The sequence below is a fragment of the Culex quinquefasciatus genome, chromosome 2, assembly GCF_015732765.1.
Source record: "Culex quinquefasciatus strain JHB chromosome 2, VPISU_Cqui_1.0_pri_paternal, whole genome shotgun sequence".
NCBI lineage: Eukaryota > Metazoa > Arthropoda > Insecta > Diptera > Culicidae > Culex > Culex quinquefasciatus.
In genome coordinates, this window is record NC_051862.1 from 106,306,634 (window position 1) to 106,327,694 (window position 21,061).

The window sequence follows — 21,061 nt, forward strand, 5'->3', positions numbered from 1 at the left end:
TCGCTGGCCCTCTTCACGACGCAACTTGAGACGTGACTTCGCCTCGGCGTCCAGTCCTCCAAAGCCGACATTGCCATGTTATTGCGAGGGCGGCGGCGGTTGACGGACAGGCGATTCACACGCTTGGCGTTCGCGTTGCAGCTGCTGCTTGCTATCCTGCTTCACCGGCACCTCCTTCGGCGGGTTCGGTTCCGACTCCTTGTCCGAAAACTGTAGCGTCTGGTTGTAATCGAACTCGTTGTCCATTGGCAATCACCTCGGTGTGCTGCAGCTTCTCGTCGGTCCTCGTAACCGGATTAGCTACAACGGAACATATTGCCTGTTGCGAATTCACAACCGACTACCTGGAAGAGGGGAAATTATTTAAGGTTAGAAGAATAAAATAATGATTGTTTTACCTTCAGCACTGATTCTGCTGCTAATTGGCCACCTATCAGGTGATTCAGCTACGAGGCCAAAGTTTTGATCTCAGACAAAATGATACAGTAGCCGAAGTTTGTGTCTTGGAAAGCAAAGGTATTATGCTAAGGTGGTAGCCTTGTAGCGTACAACACCCGGCCACTGCGTACAATCGTCGGACTCGGAACCACCCAGCTGGGATGCTTTGGGGGACCCTGCCCCGCGTTGTCGGTTCAGTAGAAGTGCCTTTTTTCAGATTTTTTCCCCTAATCGAGCCAGTCGTCGTCGGCGAACTTCTCGTAACCGGCGTGTTCGTTATGGAACGATTGCGCGTTTCCCATTCGGACAGATCGGCTTCCGGCACGCCTGCGGTCGATGCATATGAATGTTGTATTCGTCATGTCCGGCTACCCACACTCACGTTAAAGGCTAGTACGCTGATCGGAAGGAAAGGGGTCAAGAAACAGCTTTACGAACAGCAGAACAAAGGAGAGGGAGCGATTTCTTGGGGCTTTTCTTCACCCTCTCTGACTTGCTTGCGCTGCTGCTGCTGCCCATTTGAATTTTTTCTTGACCGGTTCCTTCCGAAGTGCGTATACCGCTTAAGCCGGGATTTAGTCTTAGTGCTGACCGCAGCCACGGAACCTTCATCGGTTACGGCGGTTCATGTGCCGGGTGGCGGCTGAAATCATCTGAGCGCAACTTCGCCGTAACCGACCAGCAGGTCAGCTTCCATTTTGTCCTCGGTTAACGTTACGACACTGCTCCGTGCAGCGGTGGATCAAGGACATTTGCAGTGCCATGGCAGTCGTGGGTGTCAATTCCGGATAGAGGCCGGGGAAAAAGTTCTAAGATCGTGGGCCGGTTCCGATTTGCCAATCTAGGCGTGTTACTGCGGAACCTCAAGCGAGTAACGTCATTCCTAGAGCACTGGCAGTAACGTGGCCATCCCGTGTGACAGTTCCATCACCCTATTTGATAAGGAAAAAAAACAATTTTACACTAAAACTAGCAAATCTCACAAGTAACTTACCAACATCTTTCGTTTTGAACGAGAAATTGCCGCCCTTTGGGGCAAGATTTTTTTTTTGCAGTGTGGACCATTTGCGGAGATTCGACGAGCTCCGTTAATCTTGTGGCTGAAAACACGCGCTGGTCAAACTGCAGCTTCAGGAGTTTTCCGGAAGGTAACACATCGTGGTCTGCCTGTGTGGATCAATCGGACCGCGCACTGGACTCACAATCCAGAGGTCGCCGGTTCGAATCCCGGGGCGGACGCAAAAAATTCTAAGTGTAAATATAGGTATTCGGTGCCCTCTCCCCGTGCCCATACCTTCACACTTAGGAGACCCGGGAGGCGGAGTCTTGTCGCAAAAAGAACGATACACGCCTGTGGATCCGTTGACGAAACCGCAAGGTTTAAGAGGGCCACATTATAAGGTGTTACGTCGATTCCGTTTTTTTTTTTTTCAACACATCGTGGGGGATTTCGGATCCTGCTATTGCCCGGGGAAACGGCTGGTTCTGTCTGGGCGATACGCGGCGTTCAGAGAACCTTCGCGGAATCGCCGTTGATCGAGAATCGCGTCCAGCGCGGCGCGCTTGATGATGGACTACTTCGCAGGGCACTTTGTTTCAAAGTTTTTCGTGTGTACAGACTGGAAAAGGAGTAATGAAAATTGGAATTTTACTCTTAAGTCAAATTGTTAGGATTGGAACATGATTATCCGTCGAACGCAGACGCAGAACTTTGTACCTGTCATCGACCTTTGAACAATGCAACCCCTGAAGATTTTCGGACTGACAGATCAGATAGAATCGAACTTGCACAATGTTCTGCGTCTGCGTTCGACGGACAATCATTTCCTAAATCAACTCACCAGCAAACAGTAAATGGTTGCGAATATACTTTTGTTGTTGAGGCGTTGTCATTCCGTCGTCCAGCTCAAGTCATTGTTCGACCAAATCCGTCATGCAACACCGACGCCACGCCACTCCGATTGTGTCCGGAAATTGATCACCATCGTCCCTGCTGGCCACTCCGGCATCGGGGAAATCCCGGCTGGTGCCAATGCTGCCGATGTTGTACCAGATCCTACCGGCCACCTTCTTAGAAACCACCACCGGCGTCTTAAGCTTCCTAACAACTTGTATCGTGTTCCGTAACAAAACCAAAACGCCTGCATGGCCTCCGAACCTCACTCTCGTCTCGATTCAGCCGGCTCTTGTCACCGACCCCGGCCTTGGCCATTTTCTCGCGCACGTCCTGCAGATTGTTGACCAGCAAACTTCTCCGCGCTCTTCGTGTTGGCCTAGCCGTAGTGCTTATCGCGGCCCGGAACTTTCACCCGAAGATACGGTAGGTTTTGCGCCTGTTGGAGGGCGGTGTCTTATTTGGCGTTTCGGAAGAATACTTCGAAGTATGACGCCGCGGAGTTCAGGGAGCCTCGCCGGAAGCACTCATGTGGGTAGATTCCACGTTCTCCTTCTGTTGAACTGACCGCCCCAAGGAACACGTCGCCCTACTTTGGAACCGACTGCCGTTTTTATTGTTTCTGGAGTCGACTACCGTATGTTTTTGCCTAAGAGAAAGGAAGGTTAGTCGGGTTTGGAGATCCCAAGAATAATTGTTGTACCTACGCTTCTTCAGCACCGGTTCCGTTACCACCGAATGCCAGATTGGTCGTTTTCGTCCAAAGCACAACATACCACTTGGTCACCGTTGGCCACTTGGCACAGCTGCTGTTTGTTGACTGGTTCTGGTTCTGAAAGGGGACGTTTCGTTGCTCAAGTCGGCGTCCTCTACGTCAGAATCGGTGTCCAGCTTGGAGAGGAAAAAGGTATGTAAACAACTTTGCCGGAATTCATGTTTACGACCGCATCCGTAATTTACTTACCCATTAGCACAAGCCGCTGCCGTTGCACTGCACCAAGAACCGGAAACCCCGAAACTGCATCGGAAAAATGTCGTGGCCTAACTTTTTTTTCACAGCCAAACACGCAAATGACGTGAGAAGTTTTGCGTTTGACAGAAGTACCGAAAAATTCGCAGACATGAAAGAACGAGATAGCATGCTCAGCGAAACTTCGATGAAAATACAAAGCATACTTTCTCTTTCGCTCTAACGCGTAGCATACAGTTCATCGAAATTTTCGAAAAACATCGTTGCCTTACAAAACATCGTGGGTCTACGGACTTTCGATCTGGGTAATTGCCTCCACTGCCCTGACTGAAAAGTTCGTCGGACGTCCGTCGTTTGTCGTCCGTGCAATCGTACGACATCGCACGACAATGTCGTGCGACTTTCGCGCGAATGTCATACGTTTTTGCACCAAAATGTCGTATTTGTCGTGCGATCGATGATCGAAATTGTACGACATTGTCGTACGACATTCAACCGACGTCGCACGGTTTTGTTATTTAGGATGTCGTGCCTTTGTCGTGTGATGTCATTTCGGGTTTTTAGGTGATGTTGCAGTAAAAAATAGATATTTCTTTTATTTTTATTTTTTTAGATGTATTTTTATTGAAAATTTCACTTTTTCACTCGATTTAAACTACATTCAATAATTTTACTTGTGTGTCGCGATCTCCACGTAGTTTTTGGCGTTGCCTTCCAGTTGGTCTTTCTGCTCATCTCTCGGCATCTTGGCCGGAAGTTTTTGGCGTTGTCTTCCGGGTCCGGAATTTGCCAGCCATCTTTTCGAGCCGACGCCAGCGTGCGAGGCAGCATCTTGATCAAGATTGACTATTGTTCTCCGACTAGCCGCAGATACGGCGGGGTGCGGCGCCACCGTTTATGTCCCATGGATTGATGGCCACCGGAGTACGGGACAACGTCGGTTTACGCACTTCCGAAGCAGATGTTTTTGCGGTCGTTACAGCTTCCGTTCAACAAACTGCGTGGGACAACACGAAGACGCTGGTTTGTTAGCAGGATCAGATTGGAAAATTGTTGGTTACCTGAAAAAAGATAACGTCATTCGGCTGAATCATCATATCCAAATCATATCTAGAGTTTTGTTGTTGAACCAAAGGGAATCTCATGACAGATATTATACTTATATATATATATATATATTATGGTTCAACTCAAAAAATCTGTGAAAATTCATAAAATAATAAATTGTGGAATATGCAAAAAATTAACTTTCAATGTAAAATTTTGAAAAAAAAACTGAAAAAGCAGTTAATAATTTTTTAAGAAAATAAAGATAAAAGAAAGTTTAAGACAACAAAAAATTCTAACATTTTAGATTTCAAATCAAAAATCAACATCAACGCATGGTTTTTCTCCAAAGTTTTAGGGAGAAAACCCATCTGGACCTGTTCAAATATTTTTGATTTTTTTTTAATTTAAAGTGCATGTGTTTCTGAAGACCCCAAAGTCCATGCTTTGAGGATGCTAAGAACTTAAAAGACTTTAAACAATTTTAAAATGTTCGAATGTTTAAATTAATCGTAAAAATTTAAAATATCTGAATAATTTAAAAATGAAATTTAATCTTTGACATATTTGAAATTTACAAATATCAAGAATTATAAGAATACACTCAAAACCCGATGGTTTGACACCAACCGAAAGGGGTAACTTTTTAGTTTGACACCCATTTTACAAACGAAAAAGTGACCAACCACCGGGGGCTGAGTGTAACACAATATAAAAATTTAAGAGATTAAAAATTGTAGAACCTAAGTTTTTTGAAAATTATAAAATTTTTAGAATTTAGAGTTTTAGAACTTTAAAATTATAAAATACTAAAATTCTTAAATTCTATAAATCATTAATTCTAAAATTTTAAAATCCTAAAATTGAATTTTGGAATTTTAGAATTTTGGAATTTTGGAGTTTTGGAATTTTGGAATTTTAGAATTTTGGAATTTTGGAATTTTGGAATTTTGGAATTTTGGAATTATAGAATTTTAGAATTTTAGAATTTTAGAATTTATTTATTTTTTTTCGAATTTTAGAATTATTTTTTCTAAGTGTTTGAAATAAAAAAATATAGCTTTTACCTTTTTGTAATCTGCATTTTTTCAATTTGTTATAATTTTAATATAAATATTTTTTAATTAAAAAAATTCTGCAAACCTTTAAAAAAAACACCTAATTTTTTTTGTAATCTGCGTTGTTTTCAACCTTTTATTTAATTAATTTTATTTTTTTCAGTTAAAAAAAATATAAAAAAAATAAAAAAAAATCTGTCAAATATTATTCAGGATGCTGGTCGTTTTTAAATTTTGAAACTCATCATCGAGATAATCCTGGCGGAGCATTTATGTTAGATTTTTTTATTATACAATTCTGAAGTCCAATAATCATAACACCCAATATTAGCCCTCATACTTTCCGTCTTCCAAGCTCACTCCTTTGAAATGCGCCTCTTCCATCATTTCAATGACTTGAAGCAACAGTTCTATTGATAAAAACTTCCGGTGGATCAGAAACACCGCCAAGAGATGATTATTCTGTACCCCTTTTTCTCTTACCTTGGGTAGAACTTTTGACAATCGGTGTTTCATCCTCCTCCTTCTTTGGAATGAACCATATCCTCCATAAGCTCGGTTCCTTCTGGTCCCGTTTTCCGCCACGAAGACCTGGCCCGTCGGATTCATGCGTCTCGTCCTCCTCCTCCACCGCCACGAAGACCGAATTCTGAATATCTGGAACATAAGAAGCTATAATTTGGCCACTTGACCACTCCGGCCGGAACTTTCCGACAGAAAAAGAAGCACAACTTACCTATCAACCGGTCAAAATCCTTCCGAAGCCCAACATCAACAATTACTGGTTCGATTCGGTTGCAATCAAGTCCAAACAAGACCAGCTGAAGAGAACTGTCAAACTGTTTGCGTCGACGAAAATCGTGACGTCGAATTGAAGGAAAATCGATGGAAAAAACAATGTCGGGCATGTCGAGTGTTTGTCGTACGTTTGTCGTCCTTTCGACCAATCGATATCGAAACGGTAAAATCAAAACCGCGCGACAGCTTGTACGACGTGCGACATTTTTCAAACAGGGTGCTGGCACTGAACCCGCAATCTTTGGAGTGTTAACATTCCCACAAAATAAACATTAACATTATTTGAGTAAACATTGCCACAAAATCCGCTTTGTAAATGCCACCTCGATACTCTTCAAGAGGTTTCCCTGAGAAAGATATACTTTTTACCAAAATGTACACCAAATTTCCATACAAACATACAAGAAAGAACAAATCAAATCATAACAACAATGAAACATATCAAATTCTAAGTACCGTAAACTGGGGTCAATCGGGACACATGGGGCGAATTGGGACAGCAGTTTTAACCATGTTGGAGCACAATATTTTGATTTTTCTGGTTGGTTTCGGATAGAACAGACTCAGGCCAACAAAATGTGTACATCCATTTCCAAATTTAAAAGCTTTAAGTGGACTAAAAACTGCTGTCCCTATTCAGACTGTAGTCCCGATTCACCCCAGATTACGGTATTCCAAATGATTGCACATCTGCCAACAATATTTATAAGGGGTGTCACATAAATTACACCAACAATAACGATTATTCTTGCAAAACAACCTTCAATCACTATTTCAAACGCAATTTCAACTGTTTGTTTACATAAGTAAACAATCTAAACAACACAACACTTCTCCCAACACAAACTTAACAACGAAAATCAGCAGCCGCCGATTAAATAACAACACCCACCGAAGCTCGTTGAAAACTGACTGAAATGTCAAATTCGAAATAAATTCCTTCAGATGCAAACCGCCACGGCAATCAGCCATTGGCTCGCCGCGGAGATTGAGGGGCGAACGATATTCAAACATTTCAGCGATCAGTTTGAACCGCCCAGGCGATGCGCCCATGGCACGCCAAGGCGGATGGAGGGCGGACGAAATTGAAAAATTTCAAATGTCAAATTTCAACCGCCCAGACGGCCCGCCCTCGGTCCGCCAGGGCGGTTCTAGGGCGGACCACACGATCAGTAACGGCCGCCGATGCGTAACGTCCGCACTGAGTTAATGTGGGTTTCGTTTGAGATGGCCGTTCTCTAATGAGTGTCAGATTCACTAGCAAGAGTGACAGTTATCAACGAAATTCCATAAACCTGAAGTTCTTCAAATATTCTTAAAATATTATAATTAAAAAATAAGTGTTATAAAATATGTTATATTTTTTTAATGATCATACCAATTTAAAGAAATATAGGTCAATAATGAATTTCAGAATTCGAAGAATTTCTGTAATTTTAGAATTTTATTAAATTTTAACACTGGAAATTCATATTTTTGATTAAAGTTAGATTTTTGTGAATTTTTTACACCAAGATTTTTTTTTATTCTGGAATGTTAAAAGTATTAGAAATTTCAAAATAGTTTAGATTTTTTTTGTTGTTTTCAAAAATTTAAGAATTCATGGAATACGAGATGGAATATTAAGATTTTCTGAAATTCCTGGAACTTGAGAATTTTTGGAATTTGAAGATTACAGAATTCTGAAAATTTATAAATCCAGAAATTCCCAAAAGATCAAATTTCAAAAATTGCTGAAATTCCAAAAAATCTAAATTTTCTAAAATTTTGTAAGCATTTAAAATTTATAAAAAAATTATAATTTCCAAAAATTGAAGAATATTCGAAAACGCTAACATATCTAAATTCCAGATTCTTTTAAATCACATTTTTTTAAATTTTAAAAATCCAAAAACATTTGAAATTTCCAAAAGGTTTCAATTACTGAAGATTTTAAAATTCTAATCATTCATAAAACTCTAAAATTCCAAAAACTATACCTCAAAACAATCCAACAAAATACTTGAGTAAAGAAATTCCTGAAATTCTAAATTTACAGACATTTTTTAAATTCCTAAATAACCTAAAATTTCTGGATTCCCAAAAAAAATCTTAAAGTTCTTAAAACTCCTAAAATTCCAGAAATATTTAAAAAAAATCTAAAATTCCAGATTTTTTAATTAATAACTCCATTAGAAAAAAACTATAATATTCTGAATTCATAGATTTTTTACAATACCTGAAATTTTAAATTTTGATTATTTCTGGAACATTACGAATAAAAGAGTTAATAGAATTTCAGGATTTTTTCGATCATGTTGAATGCTTGGAATTTTTGGGAATATTAAGAACCTATAAAATTTAAGAAAATTTGTAGAGTTTGAGAATTTTAGGAATTTCTGGAATCTTAGAATTTTAAAAATTTCTTGAATTTTTGGAAGCCTAGGAATTTTAGGAATTAAAAAAAATCATTTATTTCCTAATATGTACAGGAATTTTAATTGGCTTGCGAATTTGAATAATTTTCAAAAGAAGTTATGTTTGTTTTTCTCAAATAAAATTACGGAAATAATGTTTTATTGAATATGGATGATCAAGTATCAATAAAACCACCTTTTTGCAATTCCGTCATGAAACTACTTACTTTTCCTGTCATTCTTGAACGACGAAATAGCCTACTTTTCTGTACCAAAAGTAACAGAATCAAATAGCACCACTTTTCAAAATAAATGCTGAAAAGTTCTACTTTTCAGCACTGAAATGGGTGCTGAAAAGTTGAACTTTTCAGCACTTGTTTCGAAAAGTAACACTTTTCAACATTTTTTTTTATTTAAACGATTTATTGACAAAATACATGAAAATTTGACTTAAAATTTCACTCAATGGGTGTTTTTCGGAATTGCAAAAAATTTTGTAAGCAACTCGTTGCAAAACTTGATTTTTTCAGCACTCATCGTATTTTTCCAACTCGGTAACCCTCGTTGGATAAATGTACGACTCGTGCTGAAAAAATCTACTTTTTGCAACTTGTTGCATAAACTACTATTTTCATCGTCTGTTATCATTAGAACATCGTATTTTGCTTTTATATTAAAATGGGAATTGAAAATGGATGCTCAACATTCAAATACGTTTTTCTCAAAAAGGATGGTGTGTACATGATGCTTTTTGAAATGTTGGCATCGAATTATTTTGAAAAATTTCTTGATGTCTTTAGAATTACAGAAATGTTAATGGTTTTAGAAATTTCATAAATTTTATGAATATTAGGAATTTTATAACAATACGAAATTTCAGAGTTACAAACAATTATCTTTTTTTTTATTTTAAAAGTTTTAGGATGTATAGGATTTTGGATCTTGTTATTGAGTAAATTAGTTTTTTTTTTGAGTTTTTAGAATTTGTAATTATTTGGATTTCCTTAATTTTTTTTATATATTGTAGTTCCTGCAATGCTTGGCATTTTTGCCTGAATTTTAAAATTATAGATTTATTTGTAGCGACGCATGGTACATATTATCATCAGGTACTATGGAAAACGTACTGGACGGAACACTTCGCTCAATTGAGATAAGACAAGTTCATTCCGTTTATCCTACTGCTTTGTCCCGGGACCACATTTGGCTGGTCCAACCCGACCATGTCCACGGCGGGAAAGTCGACTTTCTTATAGCAACATATTTGAAGTATTCAGTCGATTTGTTTATTTTCTTAATTTTTTTAATGATCTCTAACATTACACCATATAGTTCAGAAAATACACGAACTGTTTTTCTAATCTTATTGATTCACTGATTCGTTGTTAATCGCCGCGAATGTCCGTGATTATCAATTGATCTGGAACCTGGCGCGCCGCATGGCAATCGCAGCGGGTTGGTTAAGCGTATTCACAACGAAGTTCTTTTTTATATGGGAAACAGTCGACTTCGCTGTTATTTTAATGTTGAATTTCTCGATATAAAACGCCGTTCGACAGTGCTTTAATAACGAGTTTCTCCTGTAAATTTTACAATGAAAAATGCTGTTCATCAGTGAAATTTAATTTTGTTAAGAATAAATTAAAACAGGTCATTTTACGCAGAAGTATCCAGGATTTTAAGCGAAGATGGCGTTCGAATGGTGAACGCCCGAAATGTCAAAATCGCGCAGTAGCACCAACAATAGACAAAAAATGTGGCTGTCATGCCATGGCACACTTGTTCCGTAATGTTGGTACCACTGCGTGATTTTGACATTTCGGGCGTTCACCATTCGAACGCCATCTTCGCTTAAAAACCTCGATATATTTTAAAGCAAATTATTTCACAATTTTATTATTAGCACTCGATTCGACTCTTCTGGTGGCACTCGCATCCCAAGTCCAGCTACGGTCGGCCTCTTCCAGCACGGGGAAGCGAATGTTGTACAGGTCCACCGTTTCGTGCATACAAGACGTTTCTTTGAATATTTAAAGATTTGCTTGTCCAACTCACGAATCGGGGTCAGCACCAGTTTCAAAGGGTACTGCTTGCGACGGTTGAATAACCGATTTGAGCTTGCGCTGCAAGTTGCGGAGGATATCGCGATCATTCATACCTCCGATTCAGGTACAAATCAAACCCTTCGTCGTCCAGGGATTCCGTCGTAAACTTCATCCTGATCACGGGCGGCAGCCTCCTTCTTGGCCATCTGGTCCTTGGCCTCGAGCAGACGTTTGCGTTTTTTTTCGAAGAATCTGGAATTTCGAAAGAAACTTAAAAAATCCTATTGGCGAAGTAAAAAAATGGGACTCACCTAAACATGTACCACTTGTCTCCGGTGCAGTGATCTATGATGAGAGTGTGCTCCAGCAGCTCGCGCGATCCGCTTGATACGTAGTCGCCCATCCGCGCGTTGTTGATGAAGGCATGCGCAAAGTTCTCTTCCGCGGCTTCGTCGACCTAGCTGATGAAGATGAGGACTCCGCAGATGCGCGCCTTTGCTCCACCTGGAGCAGACGTTTGATGAAGGCGCGACCTTTGCTCCCGCATTAATCGACGGAAACGCCACTACTATCATTTTCTGGGAACTCGTGTGGTGTCAGAGTTTACCCTGAAACATGTAAGTACCAAAGTTAGTGACATAATCACCTGCCCCACCCAAACTCTCACCTGGGAAGTCAGCTACTGCTGAAGGTGTTGCTGCTGATGCGGGTTTCCACACAGGCCCCTTCCGCCGCGATTTATGTAGCCACCGCATCGGCTGTTGTTAACCTTGAGATTATTTACTCCGCAACGCCGTTCCCACCGCTCCGATTATTGTGGTAACGATCTCCGCCACGGGTTTAGTAGCGTCCATCGCCGTCGGAATGTCCGCCGCTGCTTGCTTGGTCGTTATCGGGAGACATCAAAGCATCTAAATCACAACAGGTGCCGTAAAACGGTGATGTGCATGAAGAAAAAGCAGGAAAATATTTTAATGATATATTATATTTTACATAAGAGCTTTTTCCTGCAAAAAAACAAACATCCGGAAAATCAACCCAATCTCTTAATGGCCACTTTCTCCCTTTTACGCAAAGAACTCCTTCCGGATGGTGACAGACTCAGCAAAAATCATCCGGTTCCGTGTTCGAACCGGTTGTTGCGTTTGAAACGGAATTTGTATACGATTCTAATTATATTCCGTTTCAGAATTCGGATTGATTTGACTAGGATTGAGTGAGTGTAGCTCATGTTTTCACGTCTCTCATTCTCCAGCAGCCGACCGGCACAAGTTAGGCGGCAGTGGTAGAACAGACACAGTAGGCTTACAGTCACATGCTAGCAGTGAACTGACATTTTGGTTTGCTTCATTTTCATGTGTACGCTGGGTTGAAAACTTTTTGCAGGCCTGAATCCGACCATTAGTTGCAGAGATATCGACATGAGAAAATGGTGGGTTGTTTGGGTGAGACTTAGAAAACATCAATTTTCCTGTTTTTAAACTCTTGCATGGCAATATCTCAGCAACTAAGGGTCGTATCAACAAAGTTCAAAAAAGCAAAATATAGAGAATTTTCTCAGCTTTTCAAAAATATTTTTTCAAAAGTGGGCAAACATGTGCACAAATTTAAAAAAATGAAAAACTGCGACTACTTTCAAAAACGTCACCTTAAATGGATTAAACTTGAAAACTGTGCACTTTATCAAAATTTCACTGAAGTACTTTTTGATTGCAAATTTGATTTCACATTAAAAAATGAAGTTGAAAAATTTTTGCGAACAATATTTTGGTTATTTTCAAAATCAGTATTGATTAAAAAAAATCATAACTCGGTCAAAGATTTTTTGCACAAACTGGAAATTTCTGAAAAGTTGGCATCAAATCAAACCATCCACATTTACGACCCCCGGGTCTTTTGTGGTCTCTATTGCAAGTTTTTGCTTGAACCTAGGAGTCCCAAGGCTTGAATGGGGAGAGCACCCAAAACCTCTTTCTACTCCAAGGAACCTTCCACCCCAGCGTTTGAACTGACGACCTTTGGATTGCGAGTCCAACCGCCGCGAGTGATTCCACCGGAGTAGGCTTGGTTTGGTGTGTTGTTTGTACTTATGGCATGGAGACGACTCCTACACCTGGAATGACTTAACGGCCTAACAACCAAGGCCGGGACCGACATTTTACTTCCTCATCCGATGGAAGGTTGGAGCAGATGGGAATCGAACCCAGAATCATCCGCTTATAAAGCGGACAGCGTAACCATTCGGCCACGCAAAAATGAAAAAAAATAAAAATAGCGTTTTTTTTGCAAATTAAGTTTTAGTGACAAAAAGTTAAATAAAAAATCACCATTTTTTTACCATGTATAATTTTATTTCAGTGTAGTCCATATCCATACCTACAACTTTGCCGAAGACACCAAATCGATCAAAAAATTCCTTCAAAATATACAGATTTTTGAATTTACATACATCATTTTTGTATGGACATCTGCCAAATTTGTATGGAAAATTATATGGACAAACTAATGATGCAAAATGGCATCTTTGGGCATACCGAAGGCACCAAAAAAAGTTGCAGCCGGATTAAAAAAATACAAAAATTAACATTCTAAAAAAATACCGATTTCGTAGAGAATTGCTCTCCTACCTCGTGTAGAATGCAGTCGCCCAGCTCGAGAGGCGTGACAAAGGCCTTAATGTATTAATTTTCGGTATTTAATACATTAAGGAATTAAACGAGGGGCGTGACAATGGCCTTAATGTATTAAATAGTCACATTTAATACATTAAGGAATTAAATATCTCTTGCCATTTGACATTTGACAGTGCCACACCTGCTTTTTGAAAACATTGTTTGCTTTTGCGCGAACTGTCAAGTTTGTTTTTATTTTTGTTTCAAAATCAATTTCGCCAACCTATTTTCACAGCTGAATTTGGCCAGTGGCCACTTGAAAATTAACAAGCCGGAAAGCGCTAATCCGAAATCCAACGGAGGATCCGCCAGTAGTAGGAGAATATTGTGCAGAGTTCACAGATTGTGGAGGTAACCGTAAAGAGAACGTTGATGTTCTTCAGTACTCGTCCCTAGAAACTCACCACCTAACAATCGTGGTGTCTTCTACAGGATTCTCCAGAGGATACGAACAACTTTTTCACACAGAGCGACGTTTTGCGGCAGGAACGGCGCCGGAAGCCGGACAAACCGGACGATTTTGTGACGTACGAGGATTCGGACTCGGAGGAGGAAACACCAACCCAGCAGCACCAGGTCCTGAGCACATCGTTTAATTTTGTTGATTACGTGCGCAGCCGGGAGTCGGACCTGACCGAGGAGCGGAACGTAGACCCGTCCTACACCAGTCGGCACATTTTGACGCACGACATGTTCAAGGAAACGCCGCGCAATGGCTCAGCAATCGGCAGGTCGTGTTCGGAACCAAGTGCAACAAGCTGATGGTGTACGACGTAAACACCCGCAAGGTGGACGCAATCCCGACGTTGCCCAACAGCCGCGGCACCAGTCCGGACACGCAGTCGGGGATCCACGCGTGCCAGATCAACCCGAGCAACAGTATGCTGGCGATGGAAGCGCGCCACTCGGCCGACATTGCCATCTACCGGCTGCCGACGATCGATCCGCTGTGCAAACCGTCACACTCTAAAGAACGCAACCAACTTCGATTGTGCCCAGGGTACAATCCTGAGGATGCACGCGATGCACGAGAACAAAGAGGACAGACGATGCTGGCAACTTCCGGTTACCGTTCATGGTGAAGTGATTTCATTATGTACTTCATGAATTGCCATGAACGCCACAGAAGCCGTGCGTTATTAAGATCTGAAATCGTACTGCAGGACGTGGCCAATTTAGACGAAATAAGTTTCCGTCCTGGCAGATTGCTTTTGTTCTGAAGGATTTAGCTACTTTTCTACCGACAATTGACCGTGCAATTGACAATGTTCATTAATTTGCCTGGGTAGTTGTTTATTGATTTAAATTCATATGTTTATTAAATGTGATATTATAAAAAATACTATTTGAACAAAGATGTTAAACTTGTTTTTTAATTGTCTAAAAAATGTTGCTGATCCTCCGGGCTCAAAGTTGCACCGGTGCAGATGGTCGTCACGGGGCCAAACGACGTCGCGGATTGAGTGCGCGGGAATCACTGTTGGTAGGCTACGTTGAACTTAACCTGCTGCTTATCGAAAATTCGACCAAGAAACCGAAGAAACCAAACTTGAGCAACAGGAGCATTTTGGGTTCAATCTACGGGGTAGAGGATTCAAAATTATTAACATGTTTTTCTCCAGCAATTATTGCTGATTAAGAAGCCAGACCTGAGTAACAGGAACATTTTTGTCGAAATCTGCGAGTGGAGAAAACGAAAGTAAAATCTGCCTTTTCATCAGTTATTGAATCGTCTTACCCGGCTCGTTACTCCACCAAGTATCGCGGAACAGCATAAGCTACTCGTGATCGATCACCAACTTGATCCATCCGACAATTTTGTTGAACGCAAACCAGCGCGCATAGCTGCTTGAACCGCCGAATTATGCTCCGGAATGATCAGCTGCAATGTTCTCCGGAACTCGATTGCCACTTCCAACGGATCCTCCAGACGGCCGGCTGTTCGACTGTTATTTCTTATGTGCCTTAATCCTGGTTCTTTTTGGTGATAAAACATTGCCATCAAAATCAAACACAACAACAATCACGCCCGCTGTTGAACTGTCAAATTCGAGGTGAAACCAAAGTGGTGTAAGGAGAGGTGGCGATGTTTTGGTCGTAAACAAAAGTTAATTTGTTAATTTTGGCCGTTAATTAATTAAATAAATTAATTTTCTTACTATTGTCACGCCCCTCGGAATTAAATTACTCATGTCATTTGACATTTGATAGCGCCACACCTGCTTTGAACACTTTGGTTTGCTTCGTATCTCTTTCGCGCACTCCGCTGTCAAGCTTGTTTTGGTTTCGTGTAAAAAAGAATGACGCCGTGAAGCAGAAGAGATTTTGGACCAAGCCGATCCAAACGTGCCATTGACGGAGAAGTTGCAGCCAGCGGAGTTGGATTACATTGTCCAGTAGCTGGTTAAGTGCGGTGTGGATCCTGGGACGCGTCTTGTCGGAGTAATAGATGGTCAAGTTTAAGCTTAACAATCAGACGTCGGACAAGATTTCAAGAAATTGCACCTCCTGTGCAACCGCAAAAGTGATCTGCACTACGAGCTCTCTGACGGAAACGGCGCTCTGCGGTACACTAGCTTTCGGAGGCTGGAATGATTCATCCGGCAAATGATGCGGGAAGATGGCCACTTTAACCCTGGGAGGTTCAGGAACGGGTGACACGGAAGCCAGAGTTCGTTGAAAAAAAAAACCCTTTCTCAAATTACGTCGCATACGTAATAATCGTTTGGCTCCACTCCCGCCGTCAGGCAAAGGATCGCGGACATGTGTTTTCTAGACTTGGTCGTAAATTTTGGAATCCTTGAGAATTTTGACGCACGTGACAAGTTAAAATATTCCCAAATTGTTGCAACCAGATGTCCGTCATAAATTTAACATAATACATCAGGTAACGCAATCATTGAGTGTAAACGTCAAAAAATAATGCTCCGATTAAAAGATCAATAGAATTTTCTAGTGTAGACAATGTCTAGTTTGCAAACAGAGTTTTTGCAATGGTTCTTATACTAATTACCGAATTTGTTCTATTTTTAGGTTATAAATATATTTAATTTATTTATAACATACGGTGATACATTTTTGGCTACAACTAGCTGCTACGATGACTTATATTATGAATTGAACAGAGAAGAGAAGATTTTTAGCGAGGTAAGCATATCGTTTTTTGTATCCCTTATATTAAAAAATACCACATCCCCAAATGTCGTTTCAGCATAGCATTGGTGACCATTTTATCGGAGCATTGATGTATGATATTTACCTAATGTGTTTCTTGTTCACCTGATATTCACATTGAATCTTGTTCTGAGTGCCTGTCATAACTAGAGATCCTAAATAGGGAGACTGGACAAAGTGAATTTGACGTACCCAAACAGACGCGAGTTTTACGTATCCAAACGAGCATTCGCCTTTACGCCCAGCAAAACTTATCAGTGTTGCCAAGCTCAAAACATACGTTGCCAGATCGATTTAGCAAGCTTAGACCAGTCTCCCTATTTAGGGTCTCTAGTCATAACCTATTGAAATATTGTGGGCCAATACAGGTCTGATTCTGAAGGTGATTGGACCTGCATCTTTTTTTGTTTATTGATCTCATGCCCGTTATCAAACTTAATTCTAAAACATTCTAGTCACACTCAAAAATAGTCGAATTTACATAAAACATGTAGTCACAATCTCCAACAATTCTACAATGGCCTACAATTCTTACTGATTTGAGACAAGCACTCATACAGAGCGGATTCGAATGAAACTGCATTCGAACCCAGTTAACTCAATCCGAATTCTGAAACGGAATCTAATTAGAATCGTATACAAATTCCGTTTCAAACGCAACAACCGGTTCCGTGTTCGAACCGGTTGTTGCGTTTGAAACGGAATTTGTATACGATTCTAATTAGATTCCGTTTCAGAATTCGGGTTGATTTGACTGGGAATGAGCGAGTCCCAATTCGCTAATTGGAACGACTGACAGCTGTCAAAACCTTGAAACTTGCCTGAAACCACGTGTTCGGAAATCGTCGAACAATGGTGTTGAAACGTCAAGGTCAGTTTGATAACTGGTTTTGACGGTTGAGTGCTTGTTAATTGGGTCCTAAAATGAAGCTTAGATTGCTGATATTATTGTTTACAGCGATAAAGCTTATTTTTCTGAGTACAATGACCATTTGTACGACCACAAAGAGTTTAAAATGGATTTTTAAGTCAATTTTGAAAAATTAACCTCACGGTCCTTCTTGACAGAAAAGCTCCTACTTGACAGCTCGTTCCAAGGAGACCATAGTTGATCCATCGAAAAAATGTTGTCTTGTCAAAAAAAATGTTGCATTAAAATGAAAAAAAGTGATCAGAAATGGTTTTTAATCGTGTTTTTTACCGTTGTACATAAAAATTTACATAGGGCTTTAGTACCCAATTCGAATACAGTCGTGTTCGAACCGGTAGTTGCGTTTGAAACGGAATTTGTATACGATTCTAATTAGACTCCGTTTCAGAATTCAGATTGATTTGACTGGGGGTAAGCGTGATTACATCTCACCCAGTCTGCCTGGGTTTCGAACCGTTCGATCCCAGAAGGTCCCGGTGGCATTTTTCGAGACGAGATTTGTCTGATCACGCCTTCCGTCGGACAGGGAAGTAAATGTTGGTCCCGGTCTAACCTAGAAGTTAGGTCGATAGCTCAGTCCAGGTGTAGGAGTCGTCTCCCTGGGTCCTATAACGGTGGAGTCACTGGTAGGCAGTTGGACTAACAATCCAAAGGTCGTCAGTTGGAATCCCGGGATGGTTCGAAGCAATGGTTTAAAAAGAGGTTTGCAATTGCCTCAACAATCAATCCTTCGGACACCTAGTTTCGAGTAGGAATCTCGTAATCGAGAACGCCTAGGCAATGCTGTAGAGCGAATAATTTGATTTTGATTTTTTATTTGACTGGGGAGACACTGCCACCCAGTCAACTCAATCGGAATTCTGAAACGGGATTCAATTCGAGTAGTTTACATATTCCTTTTCAAACGCAACAAACGATTCCGTGTACGTACCGGTTGTTGAATTCCGTTTCAGAATTCCGATTGAGTTAACTGGGCAACAGCGCCATCACCCAGTCAAATCAAACCGAATTCTGAAACGGAATCTAAACACGAACCGGTTGTTGCGTTTGAAACGGAATTTGCATATGATTCTAATTAGATTCCGTTTCAGAATTCGGTTTGATTTGACTGGGCACCAGACCAAACGGGGCAGTTAAAATGCCTTACTAAAGTTTGTGTAAATTGCTTCTACGAAATTGCGATTATGCATTGCATTCAGTGTAAAATTTACAAATTCTAAAAGGTTGGTGCTAGTAGAGCGGCCTTTAAAAAAGCCGTTCTGTTTACATGTGATGCGGTTTTTTACTTGCTGAAAGATTTTTTCATTTATAATCACGGGGATGCTTCGGCTGTCATCTGCATACAATGTCACTGAAGCCTAAAAAGTACCAAAGTTTTGGTGTCTAGTGTCAAAATTATGGGGAGTAACATGACGAAAAGGGCGCAAAATCGAAAGGACGAAAATATTTTTTTTTTCTTTATTTTTGTTTCGTTAGTTAAAATGAAATTAAATGTGTACCGTAAAACGGGGTGACTTTGATAGCCGGGGTGACTTTGATAGGTTTGCGATTTTTCCGCAAAATGAAGAGTACAATTAAAATACGTAAGGAATGGTTCAGAAACATACTGACCGTGGTAGAGAAGTGTTCAAAGTACCTCAAGAAGCACTTTTCATAAATTTTTGAAAGGTTTATAAAGTTAGTTAACTATAGTTAAGAAAATGTTGATGGAAGTCATTATTTTAAACTTCTCAAAGTGTCATGATTTTTTCAATGATCATGATTTTTAATCGGACAACGGAATGCATTTTCGGATTCTTGGGACAATATTCCACTAGGAGAAGGTTAAATAAGTTCGTAAATAATAAATAATATGTGTTTATGAAACACAGTTAAAAAAGAAAATCTCCAAATTTATAGACATTTTCAGTTGAACAAATTTCATGTAAAATGTGAAAACTTGTGATTCGTGCTTCGAATTCAGTATAAAATGCAATATAAATCGATAATTTTATAAACAAAACTAGTTTTAACTAATTTCAGGCAAAATTCCGACTTTTTAACAATTTTACCTAAAATTTATATGTATTTTGTTAAAAAGCTTATAAACGTAGTTAACTTAACATAAACATTGATTTTTTTTCTCACAAACTATATCAGCTACTTCAGTGATGGTACATTTAACGTACAAATAAAGTTTGAACATCTTAAATATGATTTTAACAAGAAAAACTATGACTATCAAAGTCACCCCGCAATTAAAACTAAGAATTTTTAACGTAACTATTTTTCTTAACACTATTGAAAAAACTTTTTTTCCAAAATAGTGCATGGACTTTGTGTGGCCTACCCCAGTACATGTTTTAAAAATAATAATCTTGAGAAAAACCTTACCTGTTGGAAAATATTCTAAAAACAAATTGAAATCCTATCAAAGTCACCCCGGTTTACGGTACCATTATCCGGGGCAAATCGAGACACATGGGGTGAATTGAGAAGTGATTTTAGCAATGTTTTTGCACAATATTTGAATATTTTTTTATTTGTTTCAGTAGGAATAGACACAAAACAACAAAATTAGTTTCTAAATTTGAACTTTTATGTCTAAAAACAGCTGTTCTGGCTTTCTTGTCGAAAATTTACCAACACATTCAAACCACGGGGTACCATAGAAGTTGGTTTGTTTGACTCAAAAACATGATTTTTTGTAAAGCCCCACTGTTCGTGGACTCGCTCTTAAGGTTTCCCAACAACATGGTTGAGCTCAACCGCCTCAAATTGTAGATTTAAATTAACATTATGATGATCTGTAAGTTCATTGGCCAAATAAGAATTTGCGGAAGACATTTCAGAGGATTTGAAAAAGACACCTGCTGGGAAGCTTTGCCTGAGACCTGATGCTAAACATTGTTGTTGGCGGCATTTATGGTTTATTTTAATGAAAAGAATCAATATGAGCAGCTACAGGATTATTTTCCAAAAAATTAAATAAGGCTTATTATATTTTGATTTGTGACCCTCTGAGATGTTATTCCCGAAACAGCGCCACCAAACATTTGGTGGCGGCTTCAGCAAGCTTCGTCAGTATCACGGGCCTGGTGACTTACTACAATTTGAACCATTTTTCAAATATTTTGTTTACACAAGTTACCAGCTATATTTAACATGCTCAATGTTTTTAAATATTTTACATACTTAACTTGTAATATTTTAAACAAAAACGTTCTTGCTTTATGTGAAATTTGCTGATAGAAAATCAAAAGTTTGGATCTCTTATTCATTCATTTTGCTTAAGATTTCTTCAACATTTTGAAAGGGGGATCCAGTTACCCCTAACATTTCGAAAAAGCCGGTTAAAAATATATTATTTTAAACGCTTGGCATGACTCGAAGAGATCATCTGATTAAATACCTTTATCAGCCAGAAATAGTTGAATGTTTAAGCTTTCAATTCATGCAAAAAGTTAATAGTTTTGTGAGAAATTAAAAGAGTTATGTGCGATACAAAAAAGGGGATCAAGTCTCCCCACTCACCCTTTGTTGTAACTATGGCAAGTATTTAATTTCAATTTTTATCTTTTTGCCCCCTTCGCCTTTGGCCAGAGGCAAGGGACATTAACTATAAAGAATATTTGCAACGGCCTAATTAAAGAATATAA

At 39.7% G+C, this 21,061-nt stretch overlaps 2 protein-coding genes and 1 long non-coding RNA gene across 8 annotated transcripts in view; 2 read left to right on the forward strand and 1 right to left on the reverse strand.

Annotated features, from left to right (window-relative positions):
* Positions 1-21,061, forward strand: part of LOC119766572 (26S proteasome regulatory subunit 6A-B-like) — a 323,195-nt gene that overhangs the window by 278,557 nt on the left and 23,577 nt on the right. For all 6 annotated transcript variants that reach the window (XM_038251377.1, XM_038251371.1, XM_038251373.1 and 3 more), the window contains one exon: positions 16,352-16,465. In XM_038251377.1, coding sequence (XP_038107305.1) covers positions 16,352-16,465 — 114 coding nt within the window. Of the gene's footprint in view, positions 1-16,351; positions 16,466-21,061 lie in introns of those variants that run through there.
* Positions 3,989-6,233, reverse strand: LOC119766577. Its single transcript, XR_005276988.1, has 3 exons — positions 6,144-6,233; positions 5,891-6,064; positions 3,989-4,363 (listed from the first exon to the last, which is right to left on the reverse strand). It is a non-coding gene; the product is annotated as an uncharacterized LOC119766577 (long non-coding RNA).
* LOC6047608 (DDB1- and CUL4-associated factor 12-B) lies at positions 13,496-14,530 on the forward strand. Its single transcript, XM_038251386.1, has 2 exons — positions 13,496-13,669; positions 13,751-14,530. The coding sequence occupies exon 2, from the start codon at positions 14,080-14,082 to the stop codon at positions 14,398-14,400; it is 321 nt and encodes a 106-aa protein (XP_038107314.1). The 5' UTR covers positions 13,496-13,669; positions 13,751-14,079; the 3' UTR covers positions 14,401-14,530.

Coding starts and splice junctions, on each gene's coding strand:
- LOC6047608 (XM_038251386.1), top strand. CDS start 14,080: ATGGTGTACGACGTAAACACCCGCAAGGTGGACGCAATCCCGACGTTG.